Source organism: Sparus aurata, chromosome 16, assembly GCF_900880675.1.
Source record: "Sparus aurata chromosome 16, fSpaAur1.1, whole genome shotgun sequence".
Taxonomy (NCBI): Eukaryota; Metazoa; Chordata; class Actinopteri; order Spariformes; family Sparidae; genus Sparus; species Sparus aurata.
This window is the reverse complement of record NC_044202.1, coordinates 8526016-8546430: the sequence shown is the minus strand read 5'-3', so window position 1 is coordinate 8546430 and position 20415 is coordinate 8526016. Positions and strand designations below refer to the sequence as shown.

The following is a 20415-nucleotide window of genomic DNA, read 5'->3' as shown; positions in this document are numbered from 1 at the left end:
TCCATGCAAGTTTCTTGTTCCTATTTTTATTATACTTTTGGATCCAAATGGCTGAATTTACCGCCCTTCACTCTCCTGAAGGTCACTCTCCTTGGTCACTGTGCTCAGCACTGTGACATCATGGATTTCTGTCGATTAATTTCACGTTCCCGTCTCTAATACTGTATTTGTCCCTTCAGTAATCACATCTCATCGCAGCTGCTCTTTTCTGTTCTTGTACTTGCTTAGAAACAATAACTGGGACACTATCAACCAAGTGATTTCATGAATATAATACACTGCAGTAGCACTTTTTGGGGGGCAGCATAAAATAGAAAAAGCGGAACCAAAACAGACCTCGTTTTATATTAAAATCCTGCTTGGCGTTATTGCTAGAAAAATTCTGAAAAGGCTGAGGCAGGGAGACAGAGGAGAAGAGGGTGATGAGAGAAACCTCTCTTGCCCACTGACTGTTTGGCTCAGTTGTGTGGATCTGAAAGGCCTCCCACAGCTAAAAAACAAACACAAAAAAAAAACCCTGTCTCCCCGTTCCCGGTCCACCCGTTCTCCTCTTTGCTCCCCCTCTCCTCTCCTCTCCCCTCCTTCCTCCATCCCACTCTCCCCTGCTTATCTCCTTGCGTTGCCGACACATCCGTCAAGTGGTGTGACTTCTCATTCATGCGAGCTTTATTGAAATCGAATAAGCAATCCATTGTTGACAAAGAGACGCGACAGGACAAAGATTTCAGACTTAAACTATAGATCTCACCACCACACACTCCCCTCCCTCCCTCCCCCTTCCTGTGGCTCTCTCTAATGCCCCCTCTTAGTTCAGCCTCTGTGTGTGTGTGTGTGTGTGTGTGTGTGTGTGTGTGTGTGTGTGTGTGTGTGTGTCAGTTGAACCTGTGTGAAAGTTGAAAGTCCTCTTTATGTGCACATGCCTGTGTGTGTGTGTGTGTGTGTGTGTGTGTGTGACAGAGGGATGCAGTTGGCCGCTCGGTTGGATAGAGGCGGATATGACTGGAGCTGGATTGACTGACTGGCAAGCACCTCGTCTGCTGCTGGGAATACTAACACGACACACACTCGCACACACTTTCACACTCACACACACGCTGATTGCCCTACACTACCTGCCAGTGTGAGCAAACACACTCGCGGCGCACGACACACGAGTGATCCCCTCACAAAAAAAAAAAAAAGAGCAAGCCGCAGACACCACCCCTCTCTACGGCACCCATCCAGCAGCACCTCGACTCCTTGAATGATTCGCCCTGAAAGGTGCCAAAACAAGGCCGTCTTCAATCATACATGCACACACACTCGTTCACAGGCGTGCACACACACACACACACACACACTCACTCTCTCTCTCTCTCTCCTACACCAGGGTCAGAGTCTATTAACACACACACACACATACAGATGAAGAAGAAGAAAGCTTAAAAAGAGAGAGAGAGAGAGAGACAGAGAGAGAGAGAGAGAGAGAAAAAAAAGCATTTCACTTTAAACATCTGCTGCTGGAGGGCTGGAGGGTTCAGTCCAATACCACGGCAGAGCTACCAGATTAAACATGCATGTGAAGGGGCCCTGCAGGTTCACCAGGAGAAGCTCAGCTGAGATCAATATGAACAGCAAGACTTTGCTGCGAGAAAAAACATTTAGGAGATCTCGAGTGCCTAAATAGTCTTTTAATCTTCAATTCCAATTATCCATTCCCCACATTTTCTTTTTTTTTTTTTTTTTTTGCTATTTCTGCTCCTAATGCTATTATTCCAGTCATTCCTCTGGGTTGGGTTTAAGAATAATTGCTCTTATTAGCTCTGTTACCATTACCTTCCCTTTGCACTTTTCATTCAGCCTTCAGCCAGGCTTACATGTGGCAGGTGAGAGGAGTTTTCTGACACCAGAATCTTTGCCACAGGCTAACGGGTCAGCCACCAGTGTCAGCTTTCCTAAATAGAAATATGTTTGGCTGTAGGGGGCTGCTGCTCATTCAAGTGCAGGCTGCGGAAAGCATTACAAAAAAAAACAGTGTGGGGAAAAAACAAATCTGAAAATAACCTTCAGTGTTTCGTGTTTTTCTGTTCCTTTAAAGATGACTGCTACAGGTGCACACAGACACGCAGGAAAACACACACACAGCATCCTCTCATACCTTAGTCACAAGAGGCTCTGTGTCCTCCAGGATGGAGATGAAGGGGATTTCCAGGAAAGAAGACAGGAACTCCACCTGGATCAGCTCCTCCCTGGAGCGAGGGAAGGCAAGCACAGCGGATACCCCTCTGACCACCAGGTCCTGGCAGGCGCTCCGGGACAAGGACTCCGGGTCCCCTCCGGCGGGCGATCGAGCCACCATCTCCAGGCTGAGGTTGTAGGGCAGCAAGGGAGGCGTTTGGGACGTTGTGGTGGAGGAGTCTGCCCCTCCGCTCTGGTGCCGGAGGCTAGCCAGGGCGCGGTTGAGCGCGTTTTGTATCCGTGCCGGCTGGCGGGTTGGCAAGAGCGCGCCGAGGCGCACGGTGTGTCCTATCCGGGCGAGGATGTGGCAAGGCTGAGGGTGCGGGAAGCAGGACTCCGGGGAGGAGATGACGGTCAGCAAAAGGAGCAGCAGGAGCGGTCTGGCGGAGAGGAAGAGGAGATGAGGTCTCCCGGGGGCGAGGCAGTAGGTCCAGAGTCCAGAGAGAGACACCATGCTGCAGCTCCGACACACAACAGAGGAGGACTGGGCTCTGCTCGACGGGAGATGGCATAGCTCCCTCTTTTCTCCCGGCTCCACCGCTTTTCCTCGGACTTGATGGTTCTTTTTCTTTTCTCGCCTTTTTCTTCGATGTTGCGCTGTCGACGGTGATTTGTTGGCGCTTTTGACGTCTCGCCTCTCACCTCTTCAAAGTTTTTTATGTCAACAGTGAAAAAGACGCGCCGGTGGAGACGAGAAGAGAGGAGAGGAGAGCAGAGGAGAGGAGAGATGAGCGCTCGCAGCTTAGAGCGGTCGCCCCGCTTCTGTCAGTCTCTGCTGGAGGAAGGCACACCAGCTGTGAAGTGTGTGTGTGTGAATGTGTGTGTCTAGGTCTGTGTGTGTGACTGCGTGTGTGTGTGCGTGCGCCTGCCGGCCAATAATCTAACCTCTCACGGAGCCTGCCTCTTGTTGAATTTTAATGAAAAGTCGTCGGGTAACATTTCCTGTCGCTTTTTTCGGGGTCCCTGCAGAGAATTTGCGCTTTTCCTTCACGACTGAAACTACACGCACTGAAGACGTTCCCCCTTTTTTCCTTTCCCTTTTTTTTTTTTTTTTTTTTTTTAAATCTTGTAGAAAAGATAGAGAATCCAATACAGAAACCCCACTGGTCCCCTTTTGGGCCAGAGTTGACTGTGGACTTTTATTGGAGGACAAACTTACTTACCTTCACATTCTGCCCTTTTCAAAAGACACATTATGAGATTTTTTTTTTATTACGACACCAAACCTAATGCCTTCCCTTAAACTGAAACCTGTTATAAATGCTGCTCCTTCCTCCTCTGAGGTAACGCCTCCACTTTTTAAGCCCCCCCCCCCCCCCTGTGCAGCTCTCTGTCCGCTGGTGTCCCTGCCAGGTTGGCCCAACACAAAAAAAAAAGCTAATAGCTTGCTGAAATCTCAATTTTCCTCAGAGATTTATCCCCACTTTGCTTCCTGTCGTCCAAGTAGAACATTATCCGTTGTGTAACCACTTCTTTTTCAGCACCACGGACAGCGCCAGTGCCATAAAAGAGATCTACTGTGCATGCTAATTTGGCTTCATGCAAGGGGACAGCACTCAGTCCTCCCCTTCATCCACCCTGCGCTCACTCTCTCTCCCCTCTCGTTTTTCCCCGTGATCTAATTTGCCATCGTTACGGCAGAACATTCAGTAAATCTTTTTGTCAACCGAGTGGTATCAGGGGGCGGTGTGCGGTCGGGGTGAGGGACCTCCTCGGGTCCCCGCACTCTCTTTTCCTGATCATTTTTCCTTCAAAAGTCTGGCCCCCGCTGTTTTTCCTGCCTCTGCCTTCCCCCCCCTTTTTTCCTCGCCCTCTGCGGCTTCGGCAATGGGGGTGATGCCGCAGGGCCCGGTTCAGTGCCAGGTCCAAACATGAGAAGGTTTCCTTGAAATACCTGCGGATAGAGGCATCACCTCCCTCTCTCTGTGTCTCCCCAACGCGCACACACACACACGCACGCACGCAGGCACGCACGCACGCACGCACGCACACACACACATCCCGGGGATCAACAAGTCATTTCACAGCCTGCTGGTTGACCTGGTGTGATACCCGCTGCAGTTTACGGACACATCTGATACAGCTGGACTGAAAAAAAAAAAAAGCGCTTTCCTGCCTTCGTCTCCTCATGCCCGACTCGCTCTGTATAAGGGAAAAAAAGATGAAAAACCAACACTGTGGGCTTTGTTCTGCTGCAGAAACCAGCAGCATTAAACTTGCATAGATCTTCACACACTCTCCCTCAGGTACCTGTTGGAGCCGGGCAGGACTGAAGCGCTTCGGAATGTATGTCTGCTCTGTTTACGTTGTGCAACGAGGTGATTATTGGGTCGAGTCTAGTTCATCACAAGGTGCCTTATAAAAAATGTGTACGTGTCTGAGTGCAACAGGCTGCTGCTGCTATTTACTACGATCAAGTTGTCAAATTGGTTGAACTTGAAAATACCCATAATCAAATGCCAACAGAACCAGTTTCCATTCCTTCTATTAACTTTTCTTTCCTGATGTCAAGTCCATTTGACAGACAGAAAATCGAGAGCTCAGATTTCCTGCTTTTATTCTCTTGACTGCTTGTCAACGTTGTAAAAAAAAAAAAAGAAGGATGATTTTATACTACGCTGAACACTTGTAGGTTTGGAGTTGAAGTTCAATCTCAGAATTAATGAGTTTAGAAATGAAAAAAAGCTGCTATCAGAGGAAAATAAGGTCCTCAGAACACTGTTTGGAGCCAGAGAGGTGGCAGGGTCCGCCATATATGAACAAAGAAGAACAGTATGAAATCGTGTTGTCGTTTAAGGTTGATTATTCAGTCATGAAGAGAAAGATGGTTTGTTTTTTTTTAGTTTGTTTAGGCACACAGAATCAGTCAAGAACTTCCTTTTCTGATTACAGTTTCTTCCCGAAAACTATGTAGTGCACCTTTAAGTGCAGTAGATCATATGGTTGACTTTAATTTTTGGGTGGGGATTTAGCGTACCAAGATCTAACAGAACCTAGTAACACACATAACAAGAAAATAACAACAAGTGCCAGGGAGTTAATCTGTAACCTCCACGCAGGGCGGCCATTTGTAAATAATCCGTCTTACTTGTTTCTGTTTCCTTCAGACAGATTCTGCTGGAACTGCATCAAATTTGTCACCGTTTGGTTTTAAAGGATCTGCATGTTTTGACAAAGACAAAGACACAATCTTTTGAAAACAACATTTTAGGTAATCCGGTTAAGAGATTCCTGTGAGGTACCGCTCACCAGTTTGGAGAAAAATACTAAATAGACTTTTTTCAGAGAATGTTAAGAATGTGAAAACATCCCAACTCCACCGGGACGTCGTTGTGACTCTAATGAAATTAAATCTAGTTCAATATATAATCAGTAAATCGTGTCCATGAAAGGACCAGAAATCAATGCCACTAACTTGTTTTCTTTGATAGAAACCTGACTGCTACAGATTAAATCAGAAATCAGTCTCCGTTAACATGCAGACTGAACTGTTCGTTATTTTGTTTTGTTTGAGACTTGAACCATTCAACTAAAGTTAAGCCCATTTTAATTAACCGTCTTTTTAAACCTTGTCTTTTTAATCAGTTTGAACAAGAATTCAATTAAGACTATGCTCTTGGTTAAAAATATGCATATTATGTCGATTATAAAATAAAAATATTAGATTCAAAGTTACTCATTCATCATGATGTTACACAGGTTTGCATAACGACATTAAAGGTTTCCTCACAAGGAAGGTTCATCGCCAGGCAAACGCCGTCTATCATCTTTGTATGAGCACCATGCATTAATGCTGTCCACACAGAGTCCGCCTCCTCTCATCACACCCAGTTGCATCATCTTGATCCGTGATGTTGTGGTGGAGACAGGTCTCTGTGAAGACGCGTCACAGCGCTCCCAATAGCCCGGCTCTTATCCCGACTATCTTCCTCTCCTCCATCAGGCGATGATGGATGGTCAAAAAGATACCGTGGGCAGTGATCGCCTCAAAATCCGCTGCTCTTAATCCAAAACGCGCGCCTTCTTCTCCGATGCTGACAAATGTATTTCTGCCTTGCAGTATGTGTTACTCCCAGTGGCAAGATGCCGTTTACAAATGTTGATCCTTGATGGATTTCTATTACAACTACTTTAAGTGGTGTACAAACACATGAAAGAATGACAGCAAAGGGTTTTTGTTGTTGTTGTTGTTGTGTGGGAGGCGGCGCCTTAATGGAATCAGAAAGCGATGTCACACTGTACACATTGTAAAGCCCTCTGAGGCGATGTGATTTGTGATTTGAGGCTATTTACCACAAACAAAACTGACTTGACTACGCACCAAACCGGCCTGATTTATGGATAATGAAGCCGTACATCCTGAAAGAGCAGTTTGCAAAACACCTTGTATTTCTTTCAGTAGATGGAAAATATTCTCAAGCGGGGGCACCCTCCTGTATTGTCACTAAATAATGTCCAAGCCACTCTAAAATATCAATAAAACCGCTCAACGAAAGACGTCTGCGGCATAAAGAACCCCCGTCCCAATCAACTCCATCATCAGAGTGGAGAAAAGTAACTGTGAGATGAATCATATGCATTGTTAGTGGCTGCTAAGTGGCTGCGTGACAAATGTAATGCATTGGGAGCACTGGGAATAGACGTTTTTCAAAAAACAGGTGCGCCGAGATGTAATTTTACTTTAAGGCAAGGTGACTCGTTCCCACTTGTTGCTCCGCCGCACGCACATCAAGCCGTGTTTCGAGAAAAAGAATGACGGCACGAATAACAGTCCTGCGGCACAACGCGGTCCTGGAGGAGGATGCTTATTAAGGCTCTCGAGTGAGATTGCGAAGCTCCTCTGGGCACCCGGGGGGGGAGTGATGACTGGGACATGTCCTTAGTTTGTCCCTGAAGGTTGTTTACAGGTGTCCCGCACGCACACTCTATCTGTATCACTGTGTCTTATTCACAGCTTCTCCCCCCGCTGGGTGTATTTGTTTTGCTTATGTACATTGTGAGGGATTAATGTGGAGAACAGGATTAAGCAGGCATCAGAAACCCAATTAAAGTAGCCCTTCATCTCTTCCCTTGTATCTCTTCCCCCCCCCCCCCCCGTTTTAGATCCCTCCCCTCTGTCCACTCACCACCTCCTGCCCTCTGTCGCCTCATCGCCGACCCTCTGTCCTCTGCGTTTCAACACCCTTCCCTTCATCCCGCTTTCCGTTTACCTGCTCACCCGCCACCTGCTTCATCCCGCCTTCGCCTTCATCCCCGTCTCTCCCTCTGATCTCCTCCCTGCCTCGCTCTCTCCCTGTCGCATTTTCCCTGCCTCTTTGAGGTAGACAGCGAAATTTGCTACTTGCCCCCAAAAACATACAACCCACACCATTAAACCACATCAATGAGTCATTCCTGAGCCAAAACTGTAATTACACTGGTAAAAGACTGCTGGAGAACATAGTAGTTCAGCTGAGGGGTGAGCCAACAACAACTGCCAATTTGAGTAAGGGTGAGTGCTCGCCTGTTCGGGTGGGGGTGGGGGGGGGTACAGGCTGCCTTTGCATGTGTGCGTCTCATTGTGTGTGTGCGCATCGGAGAGAGAGTGTGCCTCCGTGTGTAAATGTAATCCCAGGTAATCTGGCAGTGCAAAACCCAGGTAGCACACAGGCTGTTGAACTGCCAGGAAGCCGTGAGTTAGCATTCCTGGCGCGGCTCTAAAAAGGCAGCAATATCACCTTTTTATCACGACGCTCGCTAACAAGGAGCCAGACGGAGTCGACGGCTAAGAGAGGAGGACGGAGAGGAAGGGAGAAAAAGGAAGAAAGACAAGTAATCAAACGGAGCGGCGCTGGAGAGGGCCGCAGGGCACGGGAGAAGGTGCACGAGTGTGGAGAAGTGGGGAATGTTCAGGGAAGATTTGGAGTTGGCGCGCTCCGCCTGTCTTTAGAGTTGAAACAAATTAACGACATGAGTTCATTCCTCTCAGTTCCTTTCACCCTCCGCTCCCCCTGATGTACAAAGACACTGGTCTACGGAGGGAGACTTATCTGGAAGCAGCAGCAGCGCCCTGCATGTGTACGTGCGTCTTTGTGTGTGTAGATGTGTGTGTGCGTTGCAAAAAGTGGGTTTGCAGGGGTTTACTGTGTGTGTGTGTGTGTGTGTGTGTGTGTGTATATATGACGGTTATGGGAACATAAGTGCGTTTGTGCGCTCCATTTTGTGCCAAGACTTCCTTTGCTTTTCTGTTTCGCGGCCTCTGCTCATGTAGCCCTCAGCTGATTAAAAAAAAATAAAAAATCTGAATAAACTAACTCACAAGTGGAGTCGTAAGATGGTTTGCAGTAATTCCCTAATTAACTATTTGCTTAATTTCCCTGTTTTTCATTACTCTGACAGGAATTGAAAAGCTTTTTTTAAAAACACAGTTTCGGGCCGCGGGACGCCAAAAACTCTCTGCAGACAGTGACGACAAAGAAATGCTCTTTGGTGGTAAATTATTCCACACAAAAAGCCTTTCAACAATTGAGTGTGAGAATGAAATATTCAGAGTGGAGTTGGCCAATGTTGCGTTTTACTAAATTTATTTTTTACATGGGACGTCAATATTTCATAGAACCTTGATTCTAAATAAAGTCGGGACCCCTGTGTAGAACCAATGAAACAGAGTGTGATCATTTAATAATGCTTTTTAACATATTCTCAGTAAAACAGACAAAGACTGAGCACTCAATATTTTACCACCAACTTTGTTTATTTCTTGAAACATATGCTAGCTTTGAATTGAATGCCGGCAACACCCTTCAAACGAGCTGAGACAACACGGTCTTTGGAAAACAGAAAGTTTGCGTTCTTTTTCACATCGACCTTTGTTGGAATCAAGGGTGTGCATCACTTTCAAATTGTACTTTCCTAATGCAATGTATGTTTGCATTGACCGGCCCTCCGTTTCTGCAGCTGTTCTTAGAGAAGTTTGGCCGGACGGCAAATTAGGTTTTAAAACGACCTTGGACCCTCAAAAACAAAAACAAGAAAAACACTCAGATGCAACTCGACACAAAAGGTCTGCTGCACAAGAAATTCCTTTGCAGAAACTAGAAGGGCATCGAAGACAAATAGCCCCACTCCTCTACGGTATGTAAATCTGCGTGTGCAGCATCTATAGGCATATGCGTCTTCGCTGTGCCTGGCTGAGGCCACATAATCTCCGCTTTGCATTTATTATCCTGTATACTTTTAGATTGGAGATATTTTACATGCAGTACAGAGCAGAAAATACTTTATTGCCATGGACATTTGCACAAATATTAAATGCTTAGACTGAAACCACATCGATGACATGACAGCCTGTTGACAAAAACACTACAACAAAAGAAAATCTGTGTTCACAAGGGTGACATTTTCAGTCAAATTTGAACGTGCATGCAGAAAAAAAAAAACCCCACTGTTAGTCAGACAAGTTCGCCCCTGACACCAGTCAGTGCGTTTACATGACACTCAAGAAAACCAAATTACTGCGTTAGTCTGACTATGATCGGATTTTTAAGATGCATGTATACACCTTAGTCTGACTAAAATCGGACCGGATCGGATTTCTCATAGTCGAATTACACCACGTAGATTATTCGATTGAAAGTCGCATTAACTCCTGCATGTATACGTTTCCAGCGGATCGGATTTTGCATTCTGCGCAGGCGCGAGATTTTTCCGTGAGCCGGAAGTAGATGGACGGCGGCGGCGGAGGCGTCTTTCCTCCGAAATCACCACAAGAAAGGGCGCCATTGTGCATCTAGTTCGTGTAATTATCATGTACACCATATACAAAAGTGTACAAAGTGTACAAAGATGTAGCTTCGTCTCGCTCTTCGTACGTCATCTTTCTTGAATGCCGAGGCAGCTGGTGACGTAAAGAGGTCAGCCGGAGGTGGCCCCGTTAACACTAGTTGAAATGGGCACAGCGCCACCTAGCGTACCGGGGTATGACATGCTTTCGGCAGTAATTCGATTTTCTCACCGGCATGTATACTCGGATAATTGCAGTTGTCCGATTGAGCAGCATAGTCGAACTATGGCTGTAATCTGACTAAGCTGTGCATGTAAACGCACTGACAGACAGAAAGACAGAAGTAATTGTTATCTAATGAAACAGCAAATCAAAGTAAATCAAATATATTAAGAATTAAAAACATAAATCACACATCTAAACTAAGAAACAATCACAGCGGGTGACTTACCTCAATCAGGGGCCTTAACAATGTGCATTCAGAACGGTTAATGTACAATTGTACAGAATTAATTCAACTAGATTCAAATGATCTAAAGTTTTGGAAGTTTAGGAAGAAAAATCTAAATTCATTTCTGTCTTCTTTTATCTGTCGGTGTGTTGTCTTCTGCTCTGTTCCCCTCCTGTGTCCGTCTGCTGCTCAGCACTCTGCCTTCCCTCCACACCTGCCCTGCATCAGCCTCGTCAGCCCTGCCCCTGTTCTGTTCTCAGCCTTCTTCTCCGCTCGTCACTGTCACCTGTGTCTCTCTGCCGCTCTCTCCCACCTGCACCTCGTCCCCTCATTAGCTCATATTTTCTTTTATGTCCTTGTCGCGTCGTCTGCTCTGTTTGTCTGATCCCGTTCCCGTCGGTTTATTTTGGACGGGTGTTCCGCGGCGGATCTGCTGGCCCGCCGTTTCCTGCCATCCTCTGCCATCTTCTGCTCCCGGCGTGACGTGTATGTACAACTGAATAATTCCAAGATGTGTTGTGTAACTTAAGGCGATATTATTAGATTCAAATTTAGGGATGATGTCTTTAGGGCTTATTGTTACGGAACGTCCAACTGGCCAAAACACAGAAGAAGAGGGGCGAAATAAATATGACTGCTTTCTGTATGAAGCTTGAGCCATGTACTGGATTTAAGCTTGTTCCACCAAGGCCAAATCTTCATCCTGTTATGTTAAAGGTGCAGTATGTAACTGGCCATCTGTTGAATTTATATTTAAAACAAACAGAGGGCAGCTAATCAGTAAAGTAACCCCCAACTGCAGCTAACTGTAGCTGCCTTTAGCCAGTTAGCTCAATTAGCAGTGCTGCTAGCGGTCTGGACTGGGAGCACCGGGAGAGTGTTGGGGTGCTACACCGACAACATCGGAGCTTCGGTTTGATAGAACTGGGCTATCGTGTTAGCATGGTAGCTTCAGTCGATACCTCCACACGCAGTGCACAGAAGTCATAACGTCTGAACGTTTTATTTAAATTCTGTAGCTGATTTAAGTTAATGTTTGAAGGTTTTCAACTAGAATCCGCACTATTTCACCTTTTTAACAAAATCAAAAAAATAATCAGGCAGGTAGTTTTTCAGTAATCCTGTTTGACAAACCAAACCTTGGCAGAGGTAGGCCTCATATTGTCTCACATTCCTCACACAAACACCTCACTTCCCACACAAATATCACTCAACCCTACGCCAGCCTGATACGATGTCATCTGCACTGGCACCGTTATTTCATAGCAGAAAGCATCAACAACAACACGTCTCATTAGCATCTTTGCCTGCGGTACAGAAACCATCTTGAGCACTTGCGCGGCCACACCAAGCGGGCCACGTTTTTTCATGACTGAATTCACAAATCCATTAAAACCCAAACTGTCAAGGTAAGTTTTTTTATAGGAGGGGGGGGGATACGTTTGTACCGCTGTTTGTCGTTGCATGAATAAAGAGGAGAAGGCGAGATGAAACATGGCAGGATACAAGTGGATCCAGTCAAGGACCATCTGCGGCGCGGAGCTGCATTGATTAGTCCAAATAGTCTCCGAACGTGCTGAAGGCAAAAAAAACACAGCTGCCAGGGAAAACATGCATGCGGGGGAGCCAGTGTGTGTCTTAGCATGTGTGTGTGTGTGTGTGTTCAAACAGGGTAAAACACGCTTGCACACATCCAAACTGTTTGCGAGAGCAAGGAGAGGGGGTGTTTGCACATGGGAAGTGTGTGTTCATGTCCGCTCAATCACCTCCCTGCGAGACGCTCTGGTGTCTGTGCAGGTGACCGAGGTGACGTCTTAATCAGGACCTCTGGCAAAGTGAATATACAGTATATGTATACAGCAGGGAATACATATTTAAAACCCATGTGCGTATGTATTTGTGTAGTGTATGTGTGCTTATACACGGCTGATTAATACGTGCATATTATGCTGGATTGTCAATAACGTTCTTTACAGATTGCGTGTGTGTGCATTTGTATCCACACACACATTTGTTGTTTCTGTGGCTCTGTACTGTAAATTACACTGATCTTGTCGAGTACAAAAAAAACAAAAACAACAGTTTCCTCCCAGAGGATTAGAAAGGGCCTCATTTGCCTGCAGTTTTGTTTCCTCCGAGGGGTCTCAATTGACATTCAGAGAGGAGTGACTCGGCCCTAATTAGGTTGGCTCACACATTCCGAGATTCCACCAATCAATGGCGCGCTAATGGGCTGTCAGTCAAACGACAAGGCCTGGGACGGGTCAGGGTCGCCAGAGGAATGCCCTAATTTTCTTGGCGGAACGGGACAAAATAGGGCCAGGAAGGAGTCCGGCCAATGGGGGCAATTATAGAAAATGATGAGTCCAATAGTAGGACAGGATGTACAACGAGCAGCAGGATGTTGGAGGGTTTATATACATATATATATATATTTTTTTACAGTGAGCTTTTAAATCATTTAAACTTCCTCAGGGTGGTGGTTTTGTGTGTTTCTTCCTCTTTTTGCTCCGTCCCAGTAATTTGATTGTCAGAATAAGGCTTCAGACACACGTTTTCAAGCGTCTTCTAATCATAAGCAACAATGAAAAGACCCGCACGTATCGCCTGACATCTGCAGATGTTCCGTGTCTTTTATCTCAGCCGATGCATGCACGCAGCACCTGTTGCCGATGTACACAAAAACAGAAAAACAAGCAGATGCTGTTTGTGGTTGGCCCGTCCTCGAGCAGCTTGTCGCTGCTTTTCTTGCATGATTTTTTTTTTTCCCCCCCAAGAAGAAACAAATTATGTGGACCAGAGGAAAAAAAAGGGGGGAAATGCAGAATAACCATAAACCATTGGATAAAAGAATCTGACAAATCGTATCTTGTTTGATCTGCAGTTGAAGGCTTCATGTGATTTTACTTAAGCCTCTCATCAGAGCAGAGGAAGAGTTTTTTTGTCCTCACATTGTTTGGGCACATCAAGGTGGCTGACTTTTATTGCGTTCCCTCTTACTCTGTCACAAAGTCGATTTTATTGGCAACTGGAAAATTCCCACAGTGACTCCAGTCTTTGACAATTTTACACCACTGCATTATGAAAAGACGGGCTCAGTTGGAATTACATGTATTATTTAATCGTGATGTCACTGGTGGGGATTGTATGACAGCAGCTGAATTATAAATGAATACAAATCCAGCTGTGACAGTAGTGACATTCACAGTTCATTCATACGGTAAAACTTCAGGTGTGTACGATATTAAAGCTACTATTGTAACAGTGGTTCTCTCTCTCTCTCTCTCTCTCTCTCTCTCTCTCTCTCTCTCTCTCTCTCTTTCTCTCTCTCTCTCTCTCTCTCTCTCTCTCTCTCTCTCTCTCTCTCTCTCTCTCCCTGTAACAACAAAAACATGATTTTGAAGAATGAGCCCCCAAATTCGACCGGCTTTGCTTCAAAGGAAGAAGCTGTTCAGACACCTGGAAGCAGCTGAAAACTGCTATAAAGAAACTCTTTATACTCTGAGCACTTTATCAACCTGGATACCTGGGCTAAAAGAAAGACTTGAGGAATATCAAATGTCAAAAAGGCACATGAAAACCAGGCAGTACAGGGCAGCAATGTGCCAGTGCAACATCTGGTCAGCCTGTTTCAAAGAAGAAGAAACACTGGCATTGTCTTTTATCCTGTTGTCACTATAGCAGTGCAAGCATACTTGAATATTTCTCCATAAATATATGCACTTTTGGTTTCATCCTAAGGTTCCTGACATACTTTAGAAACCTCACACATGGTTTTAGCATACCAAACAGCATAGTGGAATTTGAGAAGTAGCCAGTGGCTAAGTTTTGGCTGACGCTAGTAAAAAAGCTAACATACCGTCAACGTTCTCAGTTCTGAGTAGAGTTTCCCAGTAATTAGAGATCTGAAAATTTGTCGCTGCCTCTTCATGTAGAAGGGTTCAGCTGTTTGCTGGCTGCAGGCGTGCTAACCTCGGCTACTGCAGCTGGATTAAACACAGTAAACACTTCAGCTTTAGATAAATTTCACTTTTACTTTTGACCAGGTGTTTCCTCAGGTTAGACTTGTCGTCCTGATCAGCTCTGTACAAATACTGCATAAGTGTTTCCCTGAGGGGCGACGTCTCGCTCTTTTTCTTTCTCTCTGTAACGTTACTCTAAAGATGCACTTACCGAAATTTGGCACAGATTGATTTAATGTGAATTGGCACTCATTAGTGACTTTGTAATTTGGTCAGTACCTTAATTACTACTGAGTTCCAGAAACCTATAGAAAAAGATCACCCAACTCAGCAGGTCCTTTCCGCTCTGTGGAGCTTTTTAGCCGATTTAGCTTATTGTTTTGTTTTTTCATGCTGCATCTCTCTACAACAACCTCATTTCCAGTTGCAGCAGGGAACTGTTTTTCAGTGAAAAGAAAATGACTGTTTGTTCTCTGCCCAGCACTTAACAGCAATTACTAACTAGCTGTTAGTGCTGCTTGTTGGCATGTAGCTGCTGAACATAGTGGAGGATTGTACCGACGAGCCATTTTTACCCTCAAGGGCTGGTGGAGACCAACAATAGAGCTAAAAGGAGACCGGATATTGGACTTGCATTCATCAGGTGGCCAAAGGCAGAACTCCAGATTGTATTGATCCTTGTTCTGATCTATGTCTGTCAGATGGGTAAATGGACAGCAGTTTGCCAATATGTTTGCCATGACGACTGTATTAAGTCTTGTCAACACTGCCTCAAGCGGTCAAAAAACACATTAATGCTGCTTTGACATTTTTAATGGCAAAAACATAAAATTCCCACAATCCCAAAACAGTTTTGTTTTAATCCAGATGTTAGCAACGAAAAGAAACACAAAAGTCTGCTCTGGGGTCAGTACTCACGGTACTGTCTATCAGTCAGTGGGTGCAAAGACAGTAGTCAGGTTTGTCGCCTCAGCCTTAGCTTCACCGAGGCTGGCAACTCATAAAGAAACTAAAATACGCACATCTGTCAAATTATTCTTGACGCAGACTCCAGAGACAAGGCTTATGTTTTACCACGAGTTGGCTTTAATTATGCAGACTTTACAACGCAAACTACTGCATAAGGTAAAGCTGGTGTATCTCTTCTCCACTGACTGAAAATGCTATTGCTTCTGAGACACGCTGAAAGATGTTCTGTGTTTAAAGTGTTTGTGTGGGGTTATGATTGGCTTACTGGAGAGATAATTGGCGTCATTTTGGCGGCCACCTGTCGGAACCGTCCAGCTGATTATTTGAAGAGCTGAGATGAGTTTTTAAAATAGGAGTAACTATGGTACAAGTGCCATGCGCCGGGCAATTATATATGTATATGTATTTGGGTCAGATTGACAGAAAACTTTAGATTATTTTACAGCACATGAATGGAAGCGTCTGAAGCTTAATTAAAGCCTTCAGAGTTTCAAGTGACGGCAGATGGCAGAATGAATGAAAAGCTTAAGAATCACTTCCAACATATTTATCCTCTTAAGTAAAAAACATTTAAAAAAACATGTACATAGAGCAACACCAGCGTAGAGGAGTGACAAGTCGCAACGCCGCTTTAGCGCGGTAAGTAATGAGGTTGACGGCAAATGTGATCTTAATTTAGAGGAGCACAAGCAGCAGTAACAAGACTAGCAGCATGAGATGGAGTCTATACCAATCCTCTCAACCATGGTTTCATTTGTGTGGGGTAATTACAGCAGGGCCTCAGAATTAATTTCACCGTGATATACGATGTGAAACATTTGTTGCTCAGCTTCTCATGAGCAGCGTCTCTGAAATGCATTTTCGTATCTAGTCTGAAAATGCTGCTATTTATCATTTTATCAGACACTCGCCCTGAACTTTTTTACACTTCTGTTATTATTTTGCGCTTGTATTAATTTTTCCGAGAGTCCAAGTTTTGGTCTTTCAGAAAAAGTTTGAGTTCTTGCCTTATATTTCTCAAGAAGCTTAATTTCTTCATTTCACCATCATGCTCTTCGTTTCATCATCACTTTCAGGCCTTTGATCCACAATATTGCCCATTTCCATACAATCTTTGTAGATTGATTGAGCCAGTTAAAGCTAAGCTTTAGGACCGTCTCAGCACAGAGGATTTCTTATCCGTAAGATCTAACCAAACACGGAGCGAAATGTCCTTGATCAACCTGATATGTGTTGAAGTAAGTGTGTGTGTGTTTTTCATTTCATGCCCAAGGGATGTGTGGGTTAATTAAATTTTTTCTGTTAATTTGCTGGGGTAAAAAGATTAGCTGTACCTTTCGCGACAGTTTTCTTTTTTTTCAGCTGCTTTTTTCTGTGGAGAAATAAATGTACCCTGCGCTTTCTCACCAAGATGGAAAATCCCTCGGAACAGCAGTAAGGATGCAGCCAACATTAAACATTCCTGGATCGGTTTTTCTTCACGCTGTGCTTTGGGGGGGTAAGAAAGAAAAAAAAAAACAGGCTGCAGCAGACTGTCATGGTGAGGAAGATGTACATGTTGAGTTCCACAGGTTAATGTCTCCCTGGCTAACAGTGCAGGGCGATAATACGTAAGAGCTGTGCCCATTACTCCCATTGTCGTAACGAAGGCTGCACTGTGCTGAGCTGGCAGTGCTAGGTGCAGGGGATTACATTAATATAGGCCACTATGCTTCTCCCCAAGCGTTCACAGCACTTTGCAAGGTGTAGAGTGGGAGACAGGAGGAGGAGGAGGGGTGGGGGGCCCGAGCGTACCTCGTAGCAGGAGCACAGGCCAGCTGGGTAATAATGAGAGTTCCTGTATGAGGCTAATATGAGCTAATCTATGTCTTCGATGATCTATTCAGATCTAATCAGCCTCTTTCCAGCGTAGGCCATTTGTCATGCGTTAACATGGGACCCTGCTAATGAAGTTGACGACAGGACAGGCTGCCATCCTGGCCGGGACTGGTCCAGTGCAATCACGGAGTCACAGAAGCAGGTCGCCTGCGTCCAGCTAATCCTCTACACAACTAAACTCCTGTCTCCATTCATAACCCACCTGAGTCGTGGATTTTCCTCCGTGTCCAGACTACTGACTCGTGCACAGGCATATAGTTTAGAGTCAGACAGCAGAGATAAAACTTGCGTCAGCCGGCAACAATCCTTGCCCTCTGTGATGTCTACTCTATTCAGAAAGCCATACAATGTACAAACGCCACCACTCGCTATTATCTTTTATCTAATATGATTTTTTTTTTTCAAAAGATTGCAAGCCGAGCTAGTTTTTCTACTAAATACATGCTTCACAAATAAAAGAGATACTTGAGAGACACTGGCATGTGCTTCAAGCAGAGCAGTCTTTCAAGGACTCCTGCTACGTCTTCGCCTCTCCTTCTCATTCAGTAGCACACCAATAATTAAAAACTCTCACAGTAAGATCATGTGGCTGACAACAACTGGTAGGTACAGATGTTGTCACTGTTCCTGCTGCAGCAATCCAACAAATACAAATGTGTCTTGTTTATAGTCTTAATGCTGAATCAGTGATGGCCAGGAACAGTGTGTTTGTGACACTTCAGATGGTAATGGGATTTAAAGAGGGAAGTCTTGATCTTTTCTGGTTATGGATGATGGGAAACCAGGCTGAAGTTGGTGATCTGACAGTAGGTTAACTCCTTTCGGTGTAACATTAGCTATCCATTGTAAGGCTAGCTGGACAGCTAGTGTTGGGCTATCATTAGCCAACCTAAGATGCATCTTTGAAGATCAATACAAACGCCTTCTGCATGGCCATAGTATTGAGTGTCATGTTTATAGGTCCCCAGGCGACATCTCTAAACCATATTATTAACTTGTTTTTCTTTTCCAAGCTTGCTCAACTGTTATTGGAGCACAGGGTGAAAATGGGCGGGATTAAAGGAGGGTCGACTGGGTCCAACTCCCAGCTGTGTTACTGCTCTATAGGGAAACACATGTATCTATGTCAATCCGAGCCAAATGATGAAATTTATTTTGTCTCCTCGACTCTAAAAATTTGAGATGCATCGGCCTTTTCATGTTTTATGGATTCTTTGCTCCGTCTGTGCTCCAATGTTGTAGCTGCATTTTACTTGTCTCACTACTCGAGAAGGAAAAAAAAAAAACCCTTCGCTCTGATCGGCCATGTTGACAAGAGCAAGTACATCTCAATTTGATCCTCCGACATAATAAAGTGTCCTTCATGTACAATATACCATAAATCTGGCAGAACTTGATTGCAGGGTCACTCTGTGTCTCATTTAATCACCGGCTCACTCAAACTAATCGCTCTTTCTCTTTTCTTCCGTCGTCCCTTCTTCCGCTCTCAACATCATTCACTTCCTCATTTACTCGCTCGCACTCAGGCCACCTTTATCCTTAATTTCCTCCATGTTCCTTCCTCCTCTCTTATTTTCCTCAGTGAATCACAGAGTGACTCAAAGCTCTTCTAACCTCCCTCCTCACCTCCCCCCCTGCTTTTTTTTCTTTCACTACATGCTCACATGCCTCGCTCGCTCACTCATCCCCTTCCTCCCCCCCCCTCTGATTTTTCTCCCTCCTTCTCCATCTGTTCTACTTTCACTCGCTTCCTTCATCCATCCTTGTCACTTTGTCTTCTGCTGCCTTTTGTACTCCTCTGCCTCACACACTTTTGCCAGCTCCTTACTCCAGTCATCCTCTTATCCGGCTGTGATACTTCCCTCTCACTCCCTCTAATGATGCGCCTCTTTTACACAGATTTCCGTTTTTTTCTTTACCTTCTCTTCTTCTTGCTCCAGCCCTCCCTGCCTTGCTCACATCTATTATTTTCTCTCTCTCCCCCCATCTTTCTGTACACTCCCCTCTTTCCTCCAATATATTTCTCAATGTCTCTCTCCCTCTTTCCATTCACTCTGAGCGATGGCTCTATTGATTCTCTCTGTGATGATTTTGCCCAAGGACAACTGCAGGGCAGAAAACCTCTTAAACTTACCCGAGTGTCCGTGTGTACATGCTTGTCCGTGTGTGTGTGTGTGTGTGTATGTGAAACCAGAGGCCAGCTTACTTTTTGGAGTAATCACTAATCACATGTCAAAAAACAGCCTCTGGCCTGTGTGTGTTGTGTGTGCGTGCGTGTGTGTTTCAATGTAGGTGTTTAGATTTTAAGCACTGCAGGGTTAGCTGGGTTCACGTGAAGCCAGCAGAGGTCTGTGTGTGTGTTTTTATGCGATTAAGAGGAAGTCAAAAGAAGCAAAAATAAGTTCTGTCCTCTACTTTTTTGCTAATCTCATGTTGGGGTGTGGCCACGAATCTCCAACTGGCTTCATGGCCGGACATCAGAAGCCATCAGTCTGTGTTTGTGATAATTCCCCCCCCCCATCCTCTCCAAGCTCTTGGAAAAGCCTTCTGTACTGTTGGCTCGCACAACAGGTGGACGACTGCCTTCATAGATGCAGATGCTTTCTCAAGGAGCCAGATTGCCTGCGCGAGCTTCCTGCAAGCTGCATGACACGCCCTCAATCACACGCACGCCCGCACGCGGATACACACAAGTAATGAGGCGTGATACATAATTAGATCGTCGCACACATGGGTACGTATGCCGAATCAGATCAGAGAAGATACCAGAGAGGGAATAAACAATGAAGAAAAAAAAAAAGAGCAGTGTCTGCAAACTGATTTGTTTTGCTCCCCTGGTGTACAGTTATTTAAGTTGCCTGACATTTTGAGCCGCACAGCAGATATTTATTCAATTCACTGAAAATGATCCTGCAGCCGTGGCTATTGTAGAAGTTCCACCTTGCGTGCAGCCATCCCGCATTAGTACTGCAGGATAGCTACAAGGAAGCAATTTGTTTTGGTTACTGTATTCCCCCCCCGTAAGTACAGCAGCGATGCGGAAAGCATCCCAAATGCGTCTCCCCCACTTCATCTGTATTCATCCCCACGGGCTGCATTTAATTCACTTATGTAATGTGGAGTTGTAAAGTAACTCCCCATAAACCCTCGAAAAAACTCATCGAAAACACTCAGCA

At 45.1% G+C, this 20415-nt stretch overlaps 2 protein-coding genes across 5 annotated transcripts in view; one reads left to right on the top strand and one right to left on the bottom strand.

The window, feature by feature from the left end:
- The window catches only part of grin3ba (glutamate receptor, ionotropic, N-methyl-D-aspartate 3Ba), an 86114-nt gene extending 75557 nt beyond the window's left edge, over positions 1 to 10557 (bottom strand). For 2 of the 4 annotated variants that reach the window (XM_030392114.1, XM_030392117.1), the window contains exon 1: positions 2138 to 3177. In XM_030392114.1, the coding sequence (XP_030247974.1) occupies positions 2138 to 2671 (534 nt within the window). In that variant the 5' untranslated portion in view covers positions 2672 to 3177. Of the gene's footprint in view, positions 1 to 2137; positions 3178 to 10430 lie in introns of those variants that run through there. The other 2 variants (XM_030392116.1, XM_030392115.1) reach the window with 2 other exon arrangements.
- Positions 10558 to 10809: 252 nt separating this feature from the next.
- cldn11a (claudin 11a) overlaps positions 10810 to 20415 on the top strand; it is a 40320-nt gene continuing 30714 nt past the window's right edge. The window contains exon 1 of the mRNA XM_030443273.1: positions 10810 to 10916. The gene's annotated coding sequence lies outside the window, so the exon portion shown is untranslated. The remainder of the gene's footprint in view (positions 10917 to 20415) is intronic.